We start from the raw sequence: 24,067 nt of genomic DNA on the forward strand, positions 1-24,067 counted from the left end.
GAGGAGCCAACCAGGTAATCATGCAAATCTGACATTCCCTTGGAAGGCGTGATACTTCCTTTGATTAGTAATAATAATAGTATCAGCCAAAAGCCTCCATAAGAGAGAGCTGGCTGGGGCCTCACCTAATTCCATACTTTATATATATTTTAAAATTTTATTTATTTATTTATGAGACACGGAGAGAGAGAGGCAGAGACCCAGGCAGAGGGAGAAGCAGGCTCCATGCAGGGAGCCCGACGTGGGACTCGATCCCGGGACCCTGGGGTCACACCCTGGGCTGAAGGCGGCGCAAACCACCGAGCTCCCTAATTCCATACTTAAAAACATTCTTTAGTTTCCTTGCATTTCATAGTCTAATCTACTAATTGCTTTTTCAATGAAGACCCAAGACAGGCTGCAAGTGGCTGAAGTTTTATAAGGTACATGCGGGGGCCGGGGGAGGGGGGTTGGAGGTGAACAAGGACATTTCCTTCCCAGCCTGGCCTTCGGGACTACGTGTTCCTAAATCTCGCAAATCTTCCCCTTTTGGATCACATGGTGGATACGGCCATCAGGTGAGTGACCTGTAGAGACAGCGCCTTGGCGCCCGGGCGTCCCCGCGTCCACTGCCTTCCCCGCTAGGGAACTTTTCCAAATTCCGGGGAGATGGTGATACGAGGATGACCCGGAGCAGGACGCATGAGCTTCACTGCCCAGCAGCTCGGGACCAGCAAGGTCCCAGGTGTCCCCTCCTTGCACCCAGTGGGGTCGGGGTGTTGGGGGGTCGGGGGGCTGGCCTAGGCCTCTGGAGACCCCGCAGGCCCCGGGCTACTCACCCGCCAGGACTTCTGTTCGCTTAAACAGGTTGTCCGAGTGCTTCTCCGTGTACACGTTTGCGTCCTCGTCGGACGGGTCCACCTTCCTTTCGGAGTCAGAGAGGCGGACTTTGTCCTCATCGATTTCTTCAGGGGACTGAGGTGGAAAAAAGGAAAAGATGATAAAGATTTTTTTTTTTAATGTGCTGGAAACAAGAGGAAACAGGTAAGTCTATCTCAAGGTTCATTTTTTTTTTCCCCAACAACGCGGGGGTCCTGGATGCGCCCACGTCCGCCCGGGGGTTCGTGTAGCACCCGTCTTGGGTCCAGGCAACGCAGCAGGTGGCGAGCGCACAACGATCCGAATGACACGGTTATTAGGTGGTTTTAGCTGATGTTTCGGAGGCTGCGGCTCTCCCCGGCTGTGCCAACCCGAGGGCATGGCCCTCACTCTCCTCACACTCCGGTGGGGAGGCTCCCTTTCCCCAAGGGCTCTACCCGCAGCCCAGGACGTCCTCGGGGACGCCCCATCCACCGCTCCGCTCCTACGGCCTGGGCCACCCTGAGCTCGGGCTTTGGGGCCCTGGGTCCCACCAGCAGCCCTGCTGGGGTCCTGGCCACGTCCTACCGCTGTCCCGCACCTCGGAGCCTGGTCCACCGGCTACGCAGCGCACGCCCAGATTACCGCACGTCCCACGAGTCTACAGTGCATGCAGCAGCTCAGGGCCTGTGGGCCTGAACCCCAACCACCCGGCAGCCTGCGAGGCACCAACCCCTGGCGATGACCGCGGAGTAACGTCAACCTTCTTTCCCACTTCCGTCAACGGTGCCAGCGACTCTGGGCCCCGAGGTTACTGGAGCACACTTCAAATTCTACGTTTTGCCACGTCCCAGTCCTGTCGGCTTGCCTTCCGTGGGCCCCAAATGCCTTCCCTGGACGCCCATTTCCACTGCCTCGCTCGGGTGTTCATCACATCATACCCACGCTCTTCCTGCAACTTCCAGCTCCCACCCCGACGTTCCTGGAGACTGGCTTCCGTATTCCCATAGACGACGGTCCCCACCGGCTCTTCCACTCTTCCTACAAACAGCCAAGTCCACCTTCACTGGGGCTCCAGGCTGTGCTCAAGAGGCTCATCTGCTTTCCGATGGCCAAGGTTCATCCAAAATGGCAGCCTGGTCCTCAAGTCTAGAGGGTCACAGACATAAAATGACCCCTTCCTGGAGTGCCTTAAAGTCACCGGTTCGTCCGGGAAGGTCGTACTAGCGAGGCCAGGTGGATCCACCTGAAGCCAGGGTCCCTGCCTCCGCGAACGGAGCAGTAGGCCTCCAAAGACGACGTTCATGTAGTCAAGGGTGATGAAGAACGTCCGTCAACACCTCCCCAAGCTGCCCGAGACCCTGTGCCGCCTTCAACCTCGACCTGCCACGACTTACGGAAAGCAGAGGCCACCGAGGATTACATCACTGCTGCACAACATGCCCCCAACGTGCCCCAGCTCTCTGCGATCTACGCGATGGAGACAGGAAAGTAGGAAAGGTTGTCCCAGGTCTTCATGCGCCAAAGTGAAGCAGGAATGAGGAGTCCTCTGGCAGCACCTCGCTGCCTTCCTGTTCATCCCGTGGAAACCCCATGATTAACCGGGGCCGTGGAGGATGGACAGACAGCTCAGCAGCAAGGGGACGGATTCCCCAGGTCCTCAGCCAGCACCCTCTTCCCTGCTCGGGGTGCGGCTGCCATAGGTTAGGGAAGGAGAGAAAACCCAACCAGGTGGATACTCAGGTTTGTGACTACGGCAAAGGTAAGCGAGTTCCAGGGTGAGCAAGGTGCACGTGGCAGCTACCGCGACACGAGGCCCCGAGTTGAACGCATCCGTGTCGTCGTTATGACGATTCACACGACCTCCCTCCCCCCCAGATCTTTTTGAGTCTCTACAATCGTCTGTGCAGGCTGACCACTCCCCCCGACTTCGCTTCTGATCCAGCGGCCGGGAGCGAGCCTGCATCTCCAGGGTCTGTGGGCGTTGGGGACGGGCGGTCTCCACGGAGACGGGGCCGCATCCCTTCTGGGGACAGTCCCCCAGTGCACATGCTTCCAGGCGCTCTGGGCGGAGCCCTCGTTCCTGACACCAAAACGCCTTCCTGTGCAGAAGCAGGGCTGTTGGTCCACGGTACGCGGCTCCCCGGAAACACACGTGCAACGTGAAATGAGGACGGCACCAGCCGCGATCGCGGGAAGTCAAACATCTGCGGCTCCCACGTCTGGCTGCTGGGACGCCGTGGAAATGGGTCGGACGTCAAGGGCCTTGAGTCCTGCTGTGCCTCAGCCAATAGCCGTGCCCTCACCACTGCTGCCGCATAAATTCACAACAAACCAGGATACAGGCCACCTGCACTGGGGACCCGTTCGAGAGCAGCCTACATCAGCAGGGTCCCGGGGGCAGCGATTACGCGGGCTGTGCCAGGTAACCAGGAGACAGACGCAGAGCGGCCACCATGCGGACTCGTCCTCGGCACCCAGGGTGATGTGCAGCCAAGAGCTCCCGTCGGGGGACGGTGGTGACTGCACTGGACGCAATCGCACCACGATCATCAACGTATCGACGTGTTCCGGGACATTCCTCATCGCTGAGCTCGTCTGCCAAACACCTCTCCGCTTTACCTACGCCTGACGCGACCGCATCCCTAGAGCCGACGTTTAGAAATTTGAATCCGTTTTCCATCCACTCTCAACTGACCAGAACTCAACTGTCACCGGGGTTTGGACTGGGACACGACTCCTCACCGCCCCACGTGAGACAGGGATCCTACCTTTGGGAGGCAGCCTTCCACGTCCTGCCTCCTACGAAAGCCTGGCAGCCTCGTGCCCCTAGTGACAGAGGCTGAGCCCTCAGAGAGGATGCTCGTGCCTCCAGGCTTCCATCACATCCCGCTGCCCCTGGACCGTTGGCGAGTCCATGAGTGCAGCCGCACATGCACACCACCTGGCGGGCCGTGAGCCTCTCTCCGCGGCTCTAACCCAGCTCAGGGGAGGCTCACAGGATGCTCAGGGGGGCCCGGGGGCCGTGCCAGCTGCACCCACATCGAATCCTCTCAGGGAACCGTGAGGAATGGCTCAGGGGCGGAGAAAGTGGACCGGAGGCAGGATCTGAGGCCCAGGCCTTCTCCGAGAGCATACTGGCTTGGGAAAGGTGCGTGAGGGAGTGTGAGCGAGTGTGGGGAGGGGCGGGGAGGGGGCGCGCAGATCCACGCTGAGGACTGAGCCGAACTGGAGCCCGGCACGCCCCGCCCCCAACAGGCTGTGACCAGGAGCCTGGTCTGTGCACCCCCCCAGGCCATGAGCCGGAGCCCGGCCCATCCCCCTCCACCCTGAGGCCGTGACCCAGGGCCCCCCCCCCCCCCCCCCCCCCCCCGCAGACCATGACCCAGAGTCCCGCCCTGCGCCCCTTCGCTGGACTTCCAGGTGCACTTTCCACCCTGGCCAGCTCGCCCAGGAGCGGGGGGTCAACCCACTACAATATGAGGATCACGAGGCCCCAACCTCCCGCCTGCGGGTTTTCAGCAGCCAGTGGTGTTGCTGTGCCGTCAGCACGGAGACCTGATCTCTCTGCCCGTCCGCGGTCACCACGAACATACTGAGACGTAACCACACGCATGGTGGTCGCTGGAGGAGCCAGTGTCGGGGGCCACTGACGGCAGCCCCAGCCCCGAGGACGCCTGCAGAGGCAGCTCAGCGATGCCGGCCCCTTGGGTGTCCAGGGGGTGGGGACCCGCATGCACCTCCACAGGGCAGGGGCACGGCCCCGCACATGGCCAGGACTCCGGCCTCCGGGCGAGGGGTTGCGCAGCCTCCCGGACATGCAGCCCTAGGCCGGGGCCGAAGCGCGGTGGGGCTGAGCCTCCTCTCCAACGCGAATCCGCTTCACAGCGAGGAAGCAGCAGGTGGGTGGCGGCCAGAGTGACCGCAGAGCCCTGGAAGGGCCACGTGCGCCCGCAGCACAGAGTGGGGTGGGGGCCCCAGGGAGGGTGAAGGGCAGCGGCGACACCCCATGGCGCCCGCGCACGCACCTCCGTCTGGACAGGCACCTTCCCGTGGGTCTTCAGCGTCGTGGCCTCCGCTGCGGGGACGGCGCTCGTGGGCCCTGCGTTGGGGAGCGGCCGGGACACCGTCGGCTCGGGGCTCTCTCCATCCTCATCAGCTCCTGGAAGCAAGCAAGCAGAGGTGAGCCCCGTGGGCCCCACGCAGCAGAGACTCCACCGCCCGCCCCCCCACCGGCTCCCCGCTGCGCCCAAGGGCCCCCGAGGCCTGCGGGCGGCCTGGCCCATCCGGGGTACCGTCCTCCCTGCCCTGGAGAGCTCTGCCGGCGTGTTCACGCCCCGGGCCCTCAGCTCCCGGCCCCCTCGCAGGCTCCTCCCTGCTGACCGCACAGGATTAAAGGGTCCCGAGGGTGCCGCCGGCGGCCTCTTACTCTCCATCCCGATAAACCACAACTCTGACCTCCTCCCCCCGGCCCCCCACCCTGAATCCATCACTGACGTTCTACTGATTTTCCTTCTTTTTTTTTTTTTAATAAATATTTTATTTATTTATCAATGAGAGACCCAGAGAGAGAGGCAGAGACCCAGGCAGGGGGAGAAGCAGGCTCCATGCAGGGAGCCTGACGTGGAACTTGATCCCGGGACCCCGGGGTCATGCCCTGGGCCACCGGGCGCCCTTGACGTTAGTGTCTGCACAGGTCTTTGCTCTGACGGCTTCCCCGGTTCCGGGGCCACAAGCCGGGTCCACGCGCGGCCATCACACCACAGGCCAGCGTCCACCAGCTTGCAGCGGCCCCGTCGCCCTGAACCATCACCACCGCATCCCACTTCTCCTGAGACAAAGACAAAACACCTTGCGTGGTCCGGCCCTTGGCCCGCCTTTCCCGCTCCTTGGGCATCACCCCCACGTCCTGCCCGGGCCTCGCCTCCCGCCCACAGCGCGTCCTCTGCTGCATGCTTCCCTGCCCCCACCACACGCACCGCGCATCTGTCCTCGCGGATCCGGCTCTACGCCGACTGGCGTCTCCCCTGTGGACGAGCCCAGCAAGGCCAGGGCGCACGGGCTAGTGTCCCCGCAGCCCGACCGGCTCCGATCCCGTATCCGCCCAATGACTGACCAACCAACAAACCACCAGCTGCCACCTGGGCAAGAGTTTCTTTCTTTCTTTCCTTCTTTCCTTCTTCCCTTCTTTCCTTTCCTTCTTTCCTTCTTTCCTTCCTTCCTTTCTTTTTTTTTTTTCTGTTTTTTTTTTTTGCACTTTTGTCAGAATAGCATTTGAGGATTTCCGACATTCGACTACAGCGTTCTTTTCAAGGTGATCATTCGTCCGACGTGTGACGACTCACACTTGGGACTCTGTAGCTCAAACCGGCCACTTCCTTGACAAGAACGAACAGCAGGTGCCTCCAAACCCCTCACGCAATCACGGCCCCATAATGTCGATGTGCTGGAAACAGCAAGAGCTCTGACTGTGTGGCTCCTGTTTTTGACGCCTCGTTTTAGAATATTTTACTACATCGACTACCTCCTTTCCCATTAGCATGTACGCTCGTCACGAACGGAGAACGTGGGAGCGCGTATTTGATTATATAAATATATTTATTTATATAAATAAATAAGGGATTTGGCCTTGGAAATGCATCCAGTCCTGGTTCTGCGTGACCCTGGGCCAGGAAGCCTTGTGTCCTCGTGTCTTCATGCGTAAAATGGGGGGAGTAAGCGACCCTCAGGGGTCTGAACAGGACGCGTTCTGGGAGCGCTGTACGCGTGAAGCCGTGTGTAAATACGCCACCGATAACGACGGCTCCGGAAACACACGCTCTTTTGTATTTTCTGGCAAAATCAGATAATACGCTTGATTTGTTCCTGCAATGAATCATTTCCTTACAAAAAAAAAAGTCTCGGGATCCCTGGGTGGCGCAGCGGTTTGGCGCCTGCCTTTGGCCCAGGGCGCGATCCTGGAGACCCAGGATCGAATCCCACATCGGGCTCCCGGTGCATGGAGCCTGCTTCTCCCTCTACCTGTGTCTCTGCCTCTCTCTCTCTCTCTGTGACTATCATAAAAAAAAAAAAAAAAAAAAAAAAAAATTAAAAAAAAGTCTCTGTCCGTGCCATGCCGAATGAAACCCGTTCCATTAAGGGGCCTCACGACCATCTTTGTTCTCAACAGTCACTCATACGAGTCATCGAGGTAGGGAATCCGCTGTAAGGCAGGAGGGACTTGATAAAGTCAAAGATCCCCTCCAGCCAGCACGTCGTCCATCAGAGACAGAGGAGCGACCTGCCCCGGGTGCTTCCTCTACTGCAGTGACTACCATCTTTATTAAGATAGACTGTGCCCCCCCCCCCCCCCCGCCCCAACCAGGGGCCTGGGAGCCTGTGATCACATCTCAGCAGCCCTGACTTAGAGGAGCTCACTGTCTCCTCTGGCCTGAGGCATCCCACCTGGGAGCTGGGACCCACAGCCTGGAACCCGGAGCCCACAGCCTGGAGCCCGCAGCCCGGAGCTCACAGCCTGCTGCCTGGAACCGCAGCCCAGAATCCGCAGCCTGGAGCTCACAGCCCAGCAGCTCAGAACCTGCAGCCCAGCAGCCCAGAACCTGCAGCCCACAGCCTGGAACCCAGAGCCAGGAGCCTGCAGCCCAGGGCCCAGAGCCCGCAGCGCGCAGCCCGGAGCCCACAGCCCACAGCCCGCAGCCCGGAACCCACAGCCCACAGCCCAGAACCTGGAGCCCGCAGCCCGCAGCCCAGAGCCCACAGCCTGCAGCCTGGAACCCACAGCCTGGAACCTGGAGCCCGGAGCCAGGAGCCTGCAACCCAGAACCCACAGCCTGGAGCCCGGAGCCCGCAGCCTGGAACCTGCAGCCCAGAACCCATAGCCCACAGCCCAGAACCTGGAGCCCACAGCCCGGAGCCTGCAGCCCAAAGCTCGCAGCCCAGAGCCCGCAGCCTGCAGCCTGGAACCCACAGCCTGGAACCTGGAGCCCACAGCCTGGAGCCCGCAGCCCGCAGCCCAGAACATGGAGCCCACAGCCTGGAGCCTGCAGCCCAGAGCTTGCAGCCCACAGCCCGGAACCTGGAGCCCGGAGCCAGGAACCTGCAGCCTGGAACCCACAGCCCAGAGCCTGGAGCCTGCAGCCCAGAGCCCAGAGCCTGCAGCCCGCAGCCTGGAACCTGCAGCCCGGAACCCACAGCCCAGAACCTGGAGCCCACAGCCTGGAGCCTGGAGCCCACAGCCCGGAACCCGGAGCCCACTTCCACCTGGGAAACTGCTGCTCACGTTCCATCACCCAGAACCAATGTCCTTGTCTCTTCCCCATGACAAAGCCGCCTGCTCCCCGGCCTTCAAGGCTTCACAGGGTCTGCGTCCTCTACGGTCTCCTGTGTCCTTGTGACTTCAGGACCCAGCCCTGGGTCGGCCGTTCAGCGGGCACCGGTGCGTGTTCCATCTGCCACCTCTAACCAGGACTCCGTGTGACTCAGATTTCCGCGGGACAGCACTGCCGGATGTTCCATCTCTCGGTTCCGTGTTACGATGATTATTTCTGATCTCTACGTTTCCCTCAGACTCTTGGTTCCTCAACGACAGAGACCAAGTGCTTCTCATCTCCGTTTCCCCAGAACATACAGTGCGAGGTCTGCACACGGCGAACGCCTGTGAGATATTTCAGCAAATGGCTGGAGCGTTCACGTGCACGGACGCCCATTCCTGAGCCACACAGAGAGCACGGCCCTGTCTCCTCAGTACCCTCCAGGCCTCTGGCCGTGCTCCTCTGGCCCACATGCTCTTCCACTAGACAGCTAGGATGCGTGAGGATGAAGGGAACGCCAGCCAAGGTCCTGGGGCACCTCCGTTTCCAGCTGGGATGGGCATCAGCTAGGAGGTGGGGGCGGGTAATTCTAGAGGAGCCCATCATGATGTAGGGGGCGGGTCAATGGGGAGAGACAGGGACACTCCCCTCCAGCCCAGCTCTCCAGCCCCGGCCAGCTGCACTACTCCGAGCTGAAGCAAATCACTGCATCTCTCTGCACCTTGGGCTCGCCGATATCAAAACTGGAGATGTGGGCGGCCCGGGGGCTCGGAGGTGGAGCATCTGCCTTCAGCCCAGGGCGTGAACCCGGGGTCCTGGGATCAAGTCCCACGTTGGGCTCCCTGCATGGAGCCTGCTTCTCCCTCTGCCTGGGTCTCTGCCTCTGTCTCTCTCTGTGTTCCTCATGAATAAATAAAAAATTTTTAAAAAAGAGCTGGAGACGGTAAGAGCCCGTCCCTACAGAGATGCTGGGAGGCTATGATGGCACCTGACGCTCCGTGGGGGCTTTACAGGTTCTAGCTACAGCGTCAACCACCTTTAGGCTGCAAATCAATAGACCTTCAAGCAGGGCAAAGGCGTTTCCAAAGTCCAGCACGACGCCCTTTGTAGCAATGATCTGCCCAGGGCCGGAGCCAAGGCAACGGTCCACGTGCATCCACACGAAACCTTCTTAGCTCCACGTCTGTGATCAGCGGGGTCGGGACTTCCGACGGCCTCCCCAAAGCTCCCGTCACCTGCGTGGCTGCCAGGGAAACAGGACTGTGCACCTGCTCTCTTCCCATTGAGCTTCCGGGCAATCGTGGCCGGAGGCAGGAACATGACCTGGACACGTCTACAGACCTAACAGCTCTTGGAATCTAAGATCCGTGAAATGGGGAACAAAGGGCTCCGTGTTTATTATCTCCCGGGGCATTTCGAAGGTAGTTACAAAGCACTTTTGAGATGCTGAAGGCAAAAAAGAGGTGCCGTGAGTGAAAACAGAATATTGAACAGCGTTGCGGGCGACAGCGGATGAGTCTCTCACCCGACCTGCGTGGGCGGTGCGCATCCATCCCCGGGGACACCCAGGGCTGGTGTGAGGCTTGGCGCGCCGTGGGCTCGCCGTGTTGCTCAGCCACCACCTCCCTCGTCACTCGGACGTGCTGTTTTCCGACTTAAACTGCCCACCCCACGTAGGCAGGCCCCTACCCTACAACCGATGGAAGCTCTGAAGCCCTGGCCCGCCTGAGGACTACACTGAGCCCCACCTGCACCACCTGCCGAACCTATGGTGCAAATGCGAAGCAAGGCATGTCCCGGGTGAGACCCTCTTAGTCTCCTGCCGACCATGAGTTTCTGACTCGGTTGTCAGTACTTCCTCCCCTCCAGCTTCAGGGCTCGGGGCGGGGGGGGGGGGGGGGGGGGGAACAGAGGCGCTCCTGCTGCAGATGAAGCAGTCCCCACATACGGCAGGAGGCCCATGGGCTGGACTCGGCTACTCCCCACGCCCTAGTCCACACCCCCCGTGACCCAGACGGGGCCGCGCTCATCCCCTCATTAAGGTGCAGAGTCTGGGCCTCCCGGGCGGCCTCTGGCCCAGCGAGTGCGGTCGTGGCGCCGTGCCCGTCCGAGGCCCCGTGTGCACAAGGCTGTGCACACCCCTGCTCGCTATCTTGGGGCGGCTGCCCCGGTGAGCCGACGGCTGGCCTGCTGCAGGAGGAGCCGAGCTCGCCGTCGACGCAGGAGGGCCCTTGGGGGAGCCCGGCCGCCCACCGGAGCTGCCGTCCTGCAGGACCCCGGGTGAGGGGCGGTGGCGGTGGTCAGGCCCTGCCCCTCCGTGCTGTCTCCTGCGGCGTGGCTGAGCCAACGGAGCCGCCGCCGCCGCCGCCCCACGTGCTGGCCCGTCCTTCCTCCAACTCCTGAGGAACGAGCACGGCCCCCCTCGGTCCCGCCCCGCGGCCTCGGCACAGGGCGATGGTCGGGCGACGCGGTGTTTGGGGAGCCCCACATGCGCCACCCTGAAGCCTTCACGACCAATCGGCTTATGTTGACGGGACGCCGACTACCTGCCAAGCTACGGACACTCGCTGGGCTGGCGACATGCCGACCCCTCGGACCCTCACGACGGCCCCCGTGACGCGAGACCATGAGGACCTTCCACTCCACAAAGAAGGAAACGGGGCCTCGGCCTCGTCGAGACGTGGATCCCAGAGCCGAAGAGGCGGAGGGTGGGCGTGCGCACCGGCGGGAGGCCAAGGCTGAGTCCCCAGCTGGGCGCCTGCCGTCTCCTGGAGGGCCCAGCGGCCTTACCAGAGCCTGAAGCGGAGGCGTAGTCGTCGTCGTCGATGGGATACACCCCCGAGGCTTCCTCAACGGAGCTGTTGTCCAGGTACATGTCCTTGTCGGAGGTCAGCTCCGCCCTCTGCAAGACACAACGAGAAGGGATTCAGGATGGCGAGAGGTGAGGACACAGGCTCAGCGGCTTCCTGCTCCATCCACAGCACGTCGGCCACCCTCTGCCCTCTGGACCCGCGGCCCCGGCCTCTGCTCGAGAGGGCCCGGTGATGCAGATCGAGCCACAGGCCGACCGCGGGCGACCGCGTCACCGCCCCCCACGGAGGCCGTGGCCTAACCTGCAATGAAGCAGCTCAGGGGCTGAGCACCTGCCAGGGCCTGCTCCCTGACACGGACGAACACGTCCCAGCCCGGGGCCCCCGTCCCGGCTGCAAGGCTGCGCGGGCATTCTTGCCGTCGCTCCGCCTTCATGAGGCTCCCTCACGGGGGAACCAGCAAACCCTGGGGTGCCCAGGGGGGCCTGGACGCTGAGCGCCTGCCCTTCGGCCCAGGGCATGACCCCGGGGTCCTGAGATCGAGTCCCGCATTGGGCTCCCTGCATGGAGCCTGCTTCTCCCTTTGCCCGTGTCTTTGACTCTCTCTCACTCTCTCGTGAATACATAAATAAAATCTTTAAAAAAAATAAGTTTCAAGCTGCTGGCATGGAAACCGGTGACTTAGAAACCCGAGGTCTTCCTGGAAGGATTTGCCACCTTATCTCCCAGACAAACATCCCCCAACGGCCTCACACCAGCGCCAGTGACCCAGCCCCGTGGCCGAGATAACTGAAGCCCAGAGCAGCAGGTGGTAAATCCGCATCACTGGTTCCACGCAGGTTAATAACGTCGGAGCGTAGAAAATCTATTTACAGACACAAGACATCCCTGAAACAGATCTCCAGACAATTAGCCTCTGGATGCGAAGATAAAATATTCCCGTGGCCTAACATCCCACCGTGAACACCCGGATGAGGCGCGTAGCTTGAGGGTGAAGCCGCATCGAGTCCTGATCACGACTCAAACGGCTGCTGGTTTTATGGCAATTACGGCGCGCCACGCTGCCTGTAACCTGAGCTGCTCCTTCCAGACATGACTTTGTTTTTTTCTTTTTTTTTAAGATTTTATTTATTTATTTATTAACGAGAGACCCAGAGAGAGAGGCAGAGACACAGGCAGAGGGAGAAGCAGGCTCCGCGCAGGGAGCCCGACGTGGGACTCGATCCTGGGACCCCGGGGTCACGGCCTGGGCCGAGGGCAGACGCCCAACTGCCAAGCCCCGGGCGGCCCATCCAGAGGTGACGTCCTAACCCGGTGAGTGGCTGCCGTACACCGTCCACGAGTAATAAGCAGCTGCAAGGCCCCTCCACACAGTCGCCCGGAGACGCTGTACATGTCTTTCCCACGAGCTCGCCGACTCTGGCCCGGGGGGAGCCCATGGGATCGTTTCCCTCAGAGCCTGACTGGGCTTCACAGGCATCCGGATCACCTAGTGATCTCGAAGGTGAAGAAGCAGAGCCCAGGTGGCTTCCCAGCATCCGGCCAAGCTTGTGCCTGGAGCCCTGGGGCCCGCGTTCTGGGCCGTTCCCGCGGCGCTGCGATGGCCCCAGAACAGGAAGCTACCGGCGCCGCTCGGCCCGGGCTCAAGGATCAGCTGCAGCCCGCTGGGGGGTGCTGAGGCGCCCGGCATCCTGTGCTGAGTGCTTCACGAGCACTGGCACCTTGGGTCACCTCCACGGGCTCCCCTGCCGACCACGGAGCTCAGGCTCCTGCTCAAAGACCCGCAGCTCGGGCATGGGGAGCAGCATTCAGGGACGCGTGGACCCCGATACGTGGGCTGGCAGGGGGCGCGGGCCGTGCCGTCCCCACCTCCTCCCAGCTGGCCTCCCCGGTGCTGCATCCCCCCATCACAATAAAGGTCCCCACGGAGAAGCACAACAGGGCCATGTGGACCTGCTTGATCCCACGCTTGCAAACTCCGGCCGCGGACAAGCTCCCCCGGGATACCTATCAATGTCTTTCAGAACCTGTATCCTCGGCACCGAGAGTAGGAAAAACATCTGAAGCTTAAGAGCTGGGGTCTAGGTTAGCGCTGCCCTCTCTGCCTCACGTGCCTGGAGCCCCCTGTACGAAGGACGCCGGCCGTCACGGCCATCCATTCAGCAACGCCTTAGTCTCTATCCGGGGTCCCATCCCAACCAAAGACGTAACAGGCGGGAAGAACCCATGTTTCTTGGCGGGAAAAGAAAGTGTTGTCCTTGAATACGTCGTGATGTTGGCCGGGGACGTGAGCTCGTAAGCAAGCACTGTCGTATTGACGAGCACTTATTCTGAGGGTCGACCAGCTGACCACTAACTACTACCGCATCCAATCGTGTCCCAGGGCTACTCGGCGATCCCGTATGTAACACAGACAAAGCCTAGGTCAGCGGTAAGGTCGCACGTGAAAGAAAATGTATAAATCTACTAAAAAAATAAAAAATAAATAAAAGCCTTTAGCTTTCTTAAGATTTGCTTACTTTTAGGGCAGCCCAGGTGGCTCAGCGGTTTAGCGCCACCTTCGGCCCAGGGCCTGATCCTGGAGACCCAGGATCGAGTCCCACGTTGGACTCCCTGCATGGAGCCTGCTGCTCCCTCTGCCTGTGTCTCTGCCTCTCTCTCTGTGTCTCTCATGAATAAATAAATAAAATCTTAAAAAAATAAAGATTTATTTATTTTAGAGAGCGAGTTGGAGCAAATGACACGAGAGCAGCAGCAGGGCAAGGGGCAGGGGCAGAGGGAGACAAGCAGACACCCTGTTGAGGGGGGAGTCCGATGCCAAGTTGGGATCCCGGGACCCCAAGATCATGACCCGAGCTGAAGTCAGCCGCTAGACCCACTGAGCCACCCAGGCGCCGGACAATGCCTTAGGGTACAAGTGCCTTCCGTACAGTGGGGAGTGGATTTACAGGCAAACCTCAGAAGCACGGCCGGTTCGGCTCCAGACCGTTAGCATTAAAAAATGCTAGTCTGAGCTTTGGTGACTTAGGATCACAGATGACTGGAATGAGTATAATAACGAAACGTTTGAAATACCACAAAAACTACCAAAGTGGGACTGGGACACCAGGGGAGCAAATGCTGTTGGAAAAAATGGTGCCAGCAGACTTGCTCGACGCAGGGTTCCCAGGAACCTTCTTCAATTCATAAAAAAAAAAAAAAAAAAAAAAGGGCAGGGACCAGCTGACTTCAAAGAAAGCACCAGCTCCTTAAGGAGGCCTCGGATGAGCCACAGCGTCCGTCGTTGGGGGACGTTTAATTGGCCAAAGAGCATTTAGAAACTAACACTGAGCTACTCTCCTCTTGGTTTAAGACACACACACACACACACACACGCACACACGCACAGAAAAACAACTGAAAGTGGCTCATCCAAATTACAAAATTCAATCACTTTGTCTTTTTTTTTTTTCCACTTTGTCTTTTAAAAAGCATTCTTCCTGAAATTGGCTTACTGCTGATGCCAAACGGAAAGAAGTCCTCCTCTCAGGCACCAAGGAGATGAAGAGATGGGAGGGAGGCTGGGGCGGGGGGAGTGGGACACACCGAGAGTTTCTGGGTTTTGTTTTTTTTTTAAGTTTTTATTTTCATTCATTTTTTTAAAGTTTTTATTTAAAGTTTTTATTTTAATTCACTTTTTTAAAAGTTTTTAAGTTTTTATTTTAATTCACTTTTTTTTTAAAGTTTTAAGTTTTTATTTTAATTCATTTTTTTAAAATTTTAATTCACACACTGACAGATTCCTACTCCTGTTTGTGGCAAAGGGTTCAGATTCCTAATCCGGGGAGGGGGAAGGAGGGAAGAACCTTTGTCCTGAATTGAGAGAGCTGGCAACAAGGGCTCTGCTCCAGCAGCAGCAGCAGCAGCAGCAGCAGCAGCTTACTTTAAAGAGATGCCTGGGACGCCGAGTGGGATTACGTTGAATATGCATGACACACAAAAGGAAAATGTTCATTACTTACAGATGTGCTCCAAGTTGTGCTTTCTTCCTTTTTTGGAATATCAAACAGAGGGAAAGCAAGAGGTCTGCAGCCATGTTATTACAGGCATGGCTGCCTCTCCCCCTCCCAAACCAGAATATTCCAGTATTTATTTTGTTATCCTGTAGGGCCACAGTTTAGACTGGGGTAAAAATAGAAGCCATGCGAGCCTGACCTGGAGAGTCCCGAGCGCTGGGGAGGGTCAGTATTCGTGTTCTAACCGAAATAACGAAATAACGAGATTCTGTTTCCAGGTGGAGGTTGGGGGGGGGGGGGGGAAACTGGAATTTATTTCTTATTCAGAAGTGTTTTGTGAAAACTACCCTAATGGAACGGGCTCCCAGCCGTGCGCAAGAAGCCCACGGGCTCCGGTTCAGAGTCAATACCTCGCTCTACGGTTTTCCACGGTCGCGCCTCGAGGCCCCGCGGCACGGACACTGACACGGCGCCCGTCGTCCACGGGGGCTGACGGAGGCCACAGGCAGCCTCTGGTCCAGGAGGACGGGGGACCCTACACCCAAAGGCAGCCCACACCCTCCCAGGCTCCAGCGATGCCGGCGAATGGGCCTGCGACCCGCGGGCTGAGCTCGGGCCGCCGACGGACAGGCTTTCCAGGCAAGCCTCTACCCCATGGGGCTCGCCCAGCGCCGAGTCTGGCGCTAACATGGACACGGGAGAGGTGCTCCGACCACCCAGGGGCTGCCCCGAGCAGCACTGGGCACGGGCCCTGCGGGGAAGCACTCGGCTCCAGGTGCGGAGGAGACGGACCTGGACCCCGCGTTGCTCAGGAATCATCCTAAGGAAATGCTAACCAGGAGGGCATTAGGGGGTCCCCTACTATGGGAACGCAGACTCACCGAGATAACTACGGGGCACGGGAAGGGGACAGCTCCGTAAATTAGGGTCATCAATCCGCTTTCTCAACGTAGCCACTGAAAACCATGTCCCGCGGAGCAGCAAGAAAAATGTTTAGACAACACGTTAGATGTAAAAAGCAGGGACACCCCGAGGGCTCATGGGTGAGCATTTGCCTTCGGCCCAGGGCATGACCCCGGGGTCCCGGGATCGAGTCCTGCATCAGGCTCCCTGCATGGAGCCTGCTTCTCCCTCTGCCTGGGTCTCTGCCTCTCATGAATAAATAAATAAAATCTTAAAAATAAATAAATAAATGTAAAAAGCATATATTGTTTTAATTTTCCCCAATATTACGACCTTATTAAAATTTCCTATCATCTGGCCAAATAGTGACAGGGGAACAGAAAATGAACAGAGCTCTGGGGAGCCGGGGTGGCCCGGGTGGTTCAGTGCATGACTCCATTGCAGCTCAGGTCCTGGTCTCAGGGTCGTGAGCTCAGGCCCCGAGTTGGGCACCACGCCCTGCAGGGAGCCTACTTTAAAAATTAAATAAAAAACAAAGAGGGTGCATTGGTGAGGGTGGTGGCTTAGGAGTGGCTTCTTTCCTAAGCAACACTATCATTGCATTTTTTTAATCTTTTTTTTTAAATATTTTATTTATTCATGAGAGAGAGAGAGAGGCAGAGACCCAGGCAGAGGGAGAAGCAGGCTCCCTGCAAGGAGCCCAATGCAGGACTCGATCCCGGGATCCTGGGGTCACGGCCTGAGCCCCGCGGGCGGCCGCTAACATTGCATTTTGACGCACATCCATGGTGCTAAGTGTACGGAGGACACAAAGCCAGCGAGTCACAGCCACTAATAACCAGGGACCGGCTTCTGCACGTAAGTTTGTTTTCAGGAGTTCAATGGCTCACGCATTCAAACAAGGACCAGAGGGCGCGTACGTGTGCACCCAAAGCAAGAATACGGAGCACGGAGTGTGCCGGCGCAGGCGTGGGAGTGATAAGCAGCAATGGAAGGCCCTTCGCACTTCAGAGCAGTGTCACGGGACGACGCAACGGTGCCTGAGCCCGTCCCCGTCCGTGTCCTCGGAGGTCACGGCAGCTAAAGGTCCAGCAAAGTGGACATTCGCCAGCAAGACTCCCTGCGACAAGCTTCCCGGGGCTGGATCCTCCTGCGCCGCTCTGCTCCAGGGTGTCTGAGGCCGGGAAGCCGCGTCCGTCAACGCCGGGTCCAGGGTGCGCGGTTTCCCTTCCCACTCGGTCCCGCGGGTGGAGGCTGACCCCCGACCTCGGAGCCCGTGCCCCACACGCCTGTAGGGCTGACGACCAAGTGAGCCCCCTGAGGTCCTACACGTAGCTCCTGCTTCACCTACCCTGGTCCTAGGGGAGCCTCTCACTCCGCCCCTCCTGCTGGTTCCAGAAGGCCCCTGGGCCACACAGGGCTCACCTCGTCGAAGACGGGACTTTTTCAATGAAGACGCCATTTGTTGCCGGTTCCAAGACCTCAAAGACTGAAAGGGTGTCTGCACTTACCTCAATAAAAGCAGGCAAGAAAGTGCGGGGATAAAGACACAGGTGATAAGACCACTGATGTCAAGGAGAGCCAAGCTGTTCTGCACCTGGTGCCAGGCCATGGGGGCAGTTGCCCAGGACGCCCAGGCGCTTATTCACATTCCTGATAACCAGTTGCAAAAAACACCCTGATTCTGCCCAAGACTCAGGGCCCCAGGCTCCATATTCCTTTTTTGTTATATAAAGCAATTCTTCTTCTACATTTTTTGTTAAGATTTTATTTATTTATTCATGAGAGACACAGAGAGAGAGGCAGAGACCCAGGCAGAGGGAGAAGCAGGCTCCGTGCTGGGAGCCCGATGTGGGACTTGATCCCAGGATCCGGGGTCACGCCCTGGGCCAAAGGTTGACACTCAACCACTGAGTCCCATAAAGGAATGGTTCTCGACCAAACTTTTTAACCAAATGCGGGGAAAGACCAAAAAAAAAAAGATTGGCCAAGCAGCTTTTAAAGAAATGGTTTACTTGACCGAGCACCTGGGACAAGATTTAAATCTTGCATCATCAGAGTCTATCGTGAAATGCATCACAGACCCTGCGTGGAGCTTCCCAGGAGACAGGGCCTCCCCAGGCCGCATCACAGCCCTTGAGCAGGAACGTGAGCTCCGGGACAGAGGCACCTGCTTCATGGGAAGGGCACGAGGTGCATCCTAGGACCCGTGGATCCTCCAGCAAAGACAGTGTGCAAAGTGCCAAGGTGCTGTGTTTGACGGATCTGCGTGAAGGTACCACGGACACCTCGGCCAAATGAAGAGGAAACAAAGACTGATTAACTTTTTTGCACCAACAACAAACACTTTATTGGTTCGGTATAGACAGACGTGTGGCCAAAGCCTCCAAAATCCCAGAAGGTGACCTGACGCATGGCAGCGCCCCCTTCTTTGTCACTTTCCTCCATCAGAACCGAGACGTGGAGACCTGACGCTCAGCCCAGGGAACCGTGGACTGTTGTGATGTGAGGGTGCGGACGGGGACGGGAAAGGGGGGCCTGCAGCGTGGGCCAATTACCTGCTCAGTCGAGAAATGATGCTTAAGCAGCGCTTTCAAGCATCTATTTTTTTAAAATAAATTTATTTTTATTGGTGTTCAATTTTTTTAATAAATTTATTTTTATTGGTGTTCAATTTTTTAATAAATTTATTTTTATTGGTGTTCAACTTTTTAAAATAAATTTATTTTTTATTGGTGTTCAATTTTTTAAAATAAATTTATTTTTTATTGGTGTTCAATTTTTTAAATAAATTGATTTTTTATTGGTGTTCAATTTTTTTAATAGATTTATGTTTTATTGGTGTTCAATTTTTTAAATAAATTGATTTTTTATTGGTGTTCAATTTTTTTAATAAATTGATTTTTTATTGGTGTTCAATTTTTTTTAATAAATTTATCTTTTGGGATCCCTGGGTGGCGCAGCGGTTTAGCGCCTGCCTTTGGCCTAAGGCGCGATCCTCTAGACCCGGGATCGAATCCCATATCGGCCTCCCGGTGCATGGAGCCTGCTTCTCCCTCTGCCTGTGTCTCTGCCTCTCTCTCTCTCCATGTCTCTGTGTGTGTGTGTGTGTGACTATCATAAATAAATTTAAAAAAATAAAAAATAAATAAATTTATTTATTTTTTATTTGTGTTCAAGTTGCCAGCATATAGAATAACACCCAGTGCTCATCCCACCAAGTCGAGCATCTATTTAAAAAGGGCGTATGGTTACTTCTCTGCCCCCACACGAGGCCGCTTCACAGCAATTCACTAGTGATGATTCAAAGCCTCCGTGGGGAGGCACATTCATAAGCACCATTTCATAAGAGACACAGCACTTCGTTTTCTAAAAATACAGTGGGAGAAAAGCAAATAGTCGTGAGTCAAAATATATCAGACCGGCTCAGGGAAATTTTTTTTTTTTTTCTCCAAGCGAATCCAGTAATAAAAGCAGCTTAGCAGCTGATTCCACTTGTTCTGAAGCCGCAGGCCTGCGGGGTGGCTGAGCGCCCGGAAGCGCTATGTAGGGGTCGACGATGCTAGACCGAGGGGCGTCCTCTCAACACTCGCGGGTTCCCCAGGTTTCCCAGGGTCTGCGGTGCCCCCCAGGTTGACGGATGCCCCCCCCATGCAACTGGCTCCGTAAACTCCCAAGGACGCCGCATCCGTGCAAAGCGGCTCCCACCCCTGCAGGACCAGGCCGGCTGAGCTCACCTGTGACCCCCCCCTTCCCCAGGGAGCAGGGTCTCGGGGACGCTTCAGCCTGGGGCCCGGGCCACGCAATCGCCCGCTCCCCGGGCTCCCAGCTTCTGGAAGACGTGGGCGCTCCGGGCACCCTGCCTCCTCGCCGGGCCTCTGCCCACCAGGCGTTCATTGTTTCGTTGGTACAAGACCGAAGGTGTAGCCCGAGAGTAACCCGGTCAGGGCACACATGGGTCAGGTGTGCCCGAGGACCCGGGCCTCGGGGACCCGGCGGGGAAGAGGGACCCCGAGGGCAGCGGGACACACCCGCCCCGGGCTGATGCTCCACAGGGAAAGCCGACTCCCTGTTCCACACCGCGCGCAGGGAAGTTGCCCGCTTCTTGCCCCTCCTGCTCCGGGGGCCGGACGGCAGCTGCCGGGCAACGTCCTTGCCTGCGGCCCCCTCTGCTCACCGCCGCCGGTGCCTCGAGCCGTCCCACGGCGGCGCAGCCCCCTGGGAGCCCGTCTGCACCCGTGGGAGCTCCAAGGTGACGTGAGGGCACCCGGCTCTCTTCACACTGCTTACAAGAGCAGCTGTGAGCAACCGCACGCGGGAGGGACGGACGGAGGGACAGATGGAGGGACGGAGGGGGGCTCAGTACAAAGCTGCCCCTCGGAAAGCCCTAAATACTGATCCCTCCCCCTTCCTCGGCTCCTGGGAGAACCCCACGCTGAGACACCGTAATCAGTGTCTCTAGACTTTGCTCACCATCTAAAGCACAAGAGACTTTTTCGATTAAATAAAAACTGTGGCCGGTATAAGAAATCCACCTGTTACCCTGCCTTTCATTCCAGGGAAAACATGTTTGTTTTTGCAAAGGGGAGTCCGTTGAGCAAAGTCGATAATTACTATATACCGACCGAACCTCGGGAACTAAGGGTTGTTGAGCAGGTGACACGAACCCAAAAGACTTACAGGGAAAACCTATCTTCGTTCAGGATCCAGCTTTCCTAATTCTTCATTTGCGAGACAATATATGCAATTTTTCCCCTGTGCCTATTCTTAGAGAAAGCTACGGATTCTAAGCCCGGGTTTACAGACGGTCCTGATTCCTGACTCAACCTCCAAATACCCGAATGTCTTAGGCCGTTTCCCGGGAACGACAGCCGCCACGCCTGCCTTTGCCAGTCAACCTCTGAAAGGAGCGGACGTTTCCAAAGACGGAAAGTCGGTGTTTAACCCTGCAACATGCACTTTCATTTAAAATCATAATAAGTAGATCCCTGGGGGGGCTCAGCAGTTTAGCCCCTGCCTTTGGCCCAGGGCATGACCCCGGGGTTCCGGGATCGAGTCCCATGTCAGGCTCCCTGCAGGGAGCCTGCTTTTCCCTCTGCCTGTGTCTCTACCTCCCTCTATATATATCATAAATAAATTAATAAATAAATCTTTTAAATAAATAAATAAATGAATGAATGAATGAATGAATGAATGAATAAATAAATAAATAAATAAATAAATAAATAAATAAGATAAAAATCCTTGCCAGCCTCCTCTGTGGCCAATTTCCAGATTAGACGTCAGGAAAACGTGTGGTTTAACGTGATATCTGTTATCTTTGCTCCTGTTTTGGGGGGTGGGGCGGGGAATGAACCCGAAGACTTCATTAGAACGCCTTACGTAAAATGGGGCACCTCAGGGCTCAGCGGTCGAGCACCTGCCTGCAGCCCAGGGCGTGAACCCAGGCTATTGGGATCAAGCCCAGCGTCCGGCTCCCTGCATGGAGCCTGCTTCTCCCTCTGCCTGCGTCTCTGCCTCTCTCTCTCTCTCTCTCTCTGTGTGTCTCAGGAATAAATAAATCTTTAAAAAAGAACTTGTTACGTAAGACGAACGCGGACCCGGGACCTAAGCGATGGCCAGGCCCGTGTCGGCGTGGCACTTACCACGTGGCACTTACCACGTGAATGAAAGCAGATCTGGCCTGAGCCAAAGACCTTGCAATAAAGCAAAAAAAAACAACAACAAAAAATAAAACAAGAAAACTCAGCTGCCCTTTGCTTCACTCCCAAGTATGGATGACTCTGACTTCAGGGCAGGGAGCTAGGGTGTTGTGGCAGGGATGCGGTCCTCACCCGGGTTTCCTGTTCCCGGCGTCCGAGGGCCACAGCTCCCCGAGGGCCGGGCGCTCCATTCGCAGGGCTGCCAGCGGGGAGGCCAGCTGGCTCTCCGCATCCACCCCAGCCCTAGCCCTCTGGGTGAGAGGATGGCCCTGCTCCTCCCCCACACTAGGCAAGCAAGAGCGGAGGGTCCTGTAAAGCTCCCTGACGCTCGCCGGGCAAGGGTCGAGCCTTGGTGATGCACCCTGGGGCTGCCACACACGGGGCCATCAGGGTCCTGCTGGCCTGAGCATCCGCTGTGGCCCCCCGGCCTGGAGAGCACCTGTCCTCCCCAAGGATCCCCGGCCTCCCTCTCTCCCGCGTGAAACTGGCAGCAGCAAGCACCCGAGCACTACCTGGAATCCAGAACCCGGGTCGGCCTGGTGGAGCCGTGCCAGGTCCCGCCGTCCAGCTGGCTGCCCTGCCCGGGGCTGGCCGGACACGTGCTCGCCCTGGGCCCCCGGGACCGCTTGCCACGCGCACGGCGCAGGTCCAGACAGGATTCCTAAACCGCAGCCGGGAGCCGCTGAGGGGGCAGGTGCGCTGCGAAGCGACCGCCTAAGAAAGTGATCCCCTTTCTGGTGCACCTGTCCCTGGGCACCGTGCACCTGTCGGAAAAACTGAGACACCATCGGAGTCGGTGGTCTGAAGGGTATTTCTCCAGCCCCTCCTGCGCACCAAATGGGCTGATCATTTGTTTAAAAACCAGACATCGAGGCTGGTGAACTGATGAACACCGACCACGGAAGGGCACCTACCAACACGAGGAGACAGGCGGGGACGCCCCCGGAGACGTGGGGGAGACGCAAACGCGGGTCACTAAGTGACCGGGCCCGTCTGGAGCAGCTTCCGTACCAGGGGGCTCCCACTGTGGGACAGAGTGTGACGGGGCTGCCGGGGGCTGCGGGGGGTGAACAGATGAAGCACGGAGGAGTCTTCGGGCAGCGAGACCGTCCCACGTGGAGCGGTGGGGGTCACACGGGGCACACAATGACACACACATGCAGACCCACAACCTGCACCTCCTGCCCGGACCTCCGCGAGAACTGTGCACCCGAACTGCTGACGGCGCCTGACGTGGCCCTAGAACCGCGGGGTCCGCAGCACAAACACGATGGCCACATGGTGCAGGGGGGCCAGGAGGCGGCCAGATGCACCCTGGGCTGCAGTCGGAGGCCTCGCCCGCCCCCGCTGGGTAAGAGCAGTCGCCACGTCCGGGTGCCTGGGGAGGGCCCGAGGCTCAGGGTCTCTGCCGCCTGGGACCTGTGAAGACCCCGCGGTGATGGGACAACCGTCTCCCAGAAGGAAAGGTGGCCTGTGACCTCGGAAGACAGACTGTGTCCCCGGGGAAGGCATCTGGGGAGACGTGGGGTGGGGGCTCCCCAGAGCAGCAGGTGCCGCAGGGCCCTGGGCTGCCCACGCGTCCGGCACGAACAGGCGCCCGACACACCGAGGCGGGGGCAGGGCTGCTTCCACGTGCGAGGGTTGAATGGGACCCACTCGAGAAACGGGACCCTGAGGGATCCATACGGCCGGGAGTGGCTCGGGCAGCAGCAGCAGGGACCATGGAGCCGCGTCAGGACAGCCGCGTAGAGGCAGCGGCATTCTGGCCCTGCTCCTCCCCCGACCTCCAGCCCGGGCCACACAAGACACCGGGCACACCCGGTCTTCACGACGGATGCCTCGTGCTGTGTCAACGCTTGTATGCGTTGGATCCGTGATGCCCGTGCTACGGGGCAGCCTGAAGACTCCAGCCGTGCGCTCACAGTGCGTGTGGCCAATGTCCCCAGAGACGCAGACCCCAGACCCCTGCCCCGGCACGGCCTTCTCCCTGATGTGGGAGCCCGACAGGCGGGTTGCACCCTCTGGTCCTGCCTGACCTCTGGGCGCAGCCACCGGCGCCACCAGGAGCACCCTGGGCGGCCTCTGCCTCTGTCGGGGGGGAAGCAAACCCAGTCTCCATGACGCAGGAGGGCTGGGACATCCGGTCGCCTGGAGCACGCACGCGACGTGGCAATCTTCCCATGGTAAACCCCGGGGCGGGGCGGGGGGATGTCTCTGCCCGGGGCCTGCACACCTGCCCCAGGAGGCTGCATGGTGGCCTCAGACTGGGGCGCTCCCGTCCCACTGGCCAGGCCCCTGCAGCCCCGGGGGCCCATGTGGATGGCGGGGTGGCTCTGCCCACGGAGCTACCGGAGACTCCGCACCTGCTGACCCCGCTTTTCGGGGAGGCAACCAAGGGAAAGGATGGGGCACCACCGAGGCCCGGCTTCCGAGGGGCCAGGGGGCAGCTCCAGGGGGCTCCTGACGGGACGGCAGCTGCTGACGGGGAGCTCATCCCCTTCACCCCTGGG

The 24,067-nt window shown here is 58.4% G+C and overlaps 1 protein-coding gene across 1 annotated transcript in view; it reads right to left on the reverse strand.

Annotated features, from left to right (window-relative positions):
• Nucleotides 1-24,067, reverse strand: part of SDC2 (syndecan 2) — a 115,769-nt gene that overhangs the window by 1,435 nt on the left and 90,267 nt on the right. The window contains exons 3-5 of the mRNA XM_072733694.1: nt 10,938-11,049; nt 4,866-4,999; nt 819-954 (exon numbers count right to left, since the gene is read on the reverse strand). Coding sequence (XP_072589795.1) covers nt 819-954; nt 4,866-4,999; nt 10,938-11,049 — 382 coding nt within the window. The remainder of the gene's footprint in view (nt 1-818; nt 955-4,865; nt 5,000-10,937; nt 11,050-24,067) is intronic.

The sequence above is a fragment of the Vulpes vulpes genome, chromosome 13, assembly GCF_048418805.1.
Source record: "Vulpes vulpes isolate BD-2025 chromosome 13, VulVul3, whole genome shotgun sequence".
Lineage (NCBI taxonomy): Eukaryota > Metazoa > Chordata > Mammalia > Carnivora > Canidae > Vulpes > Vulpes vulpes.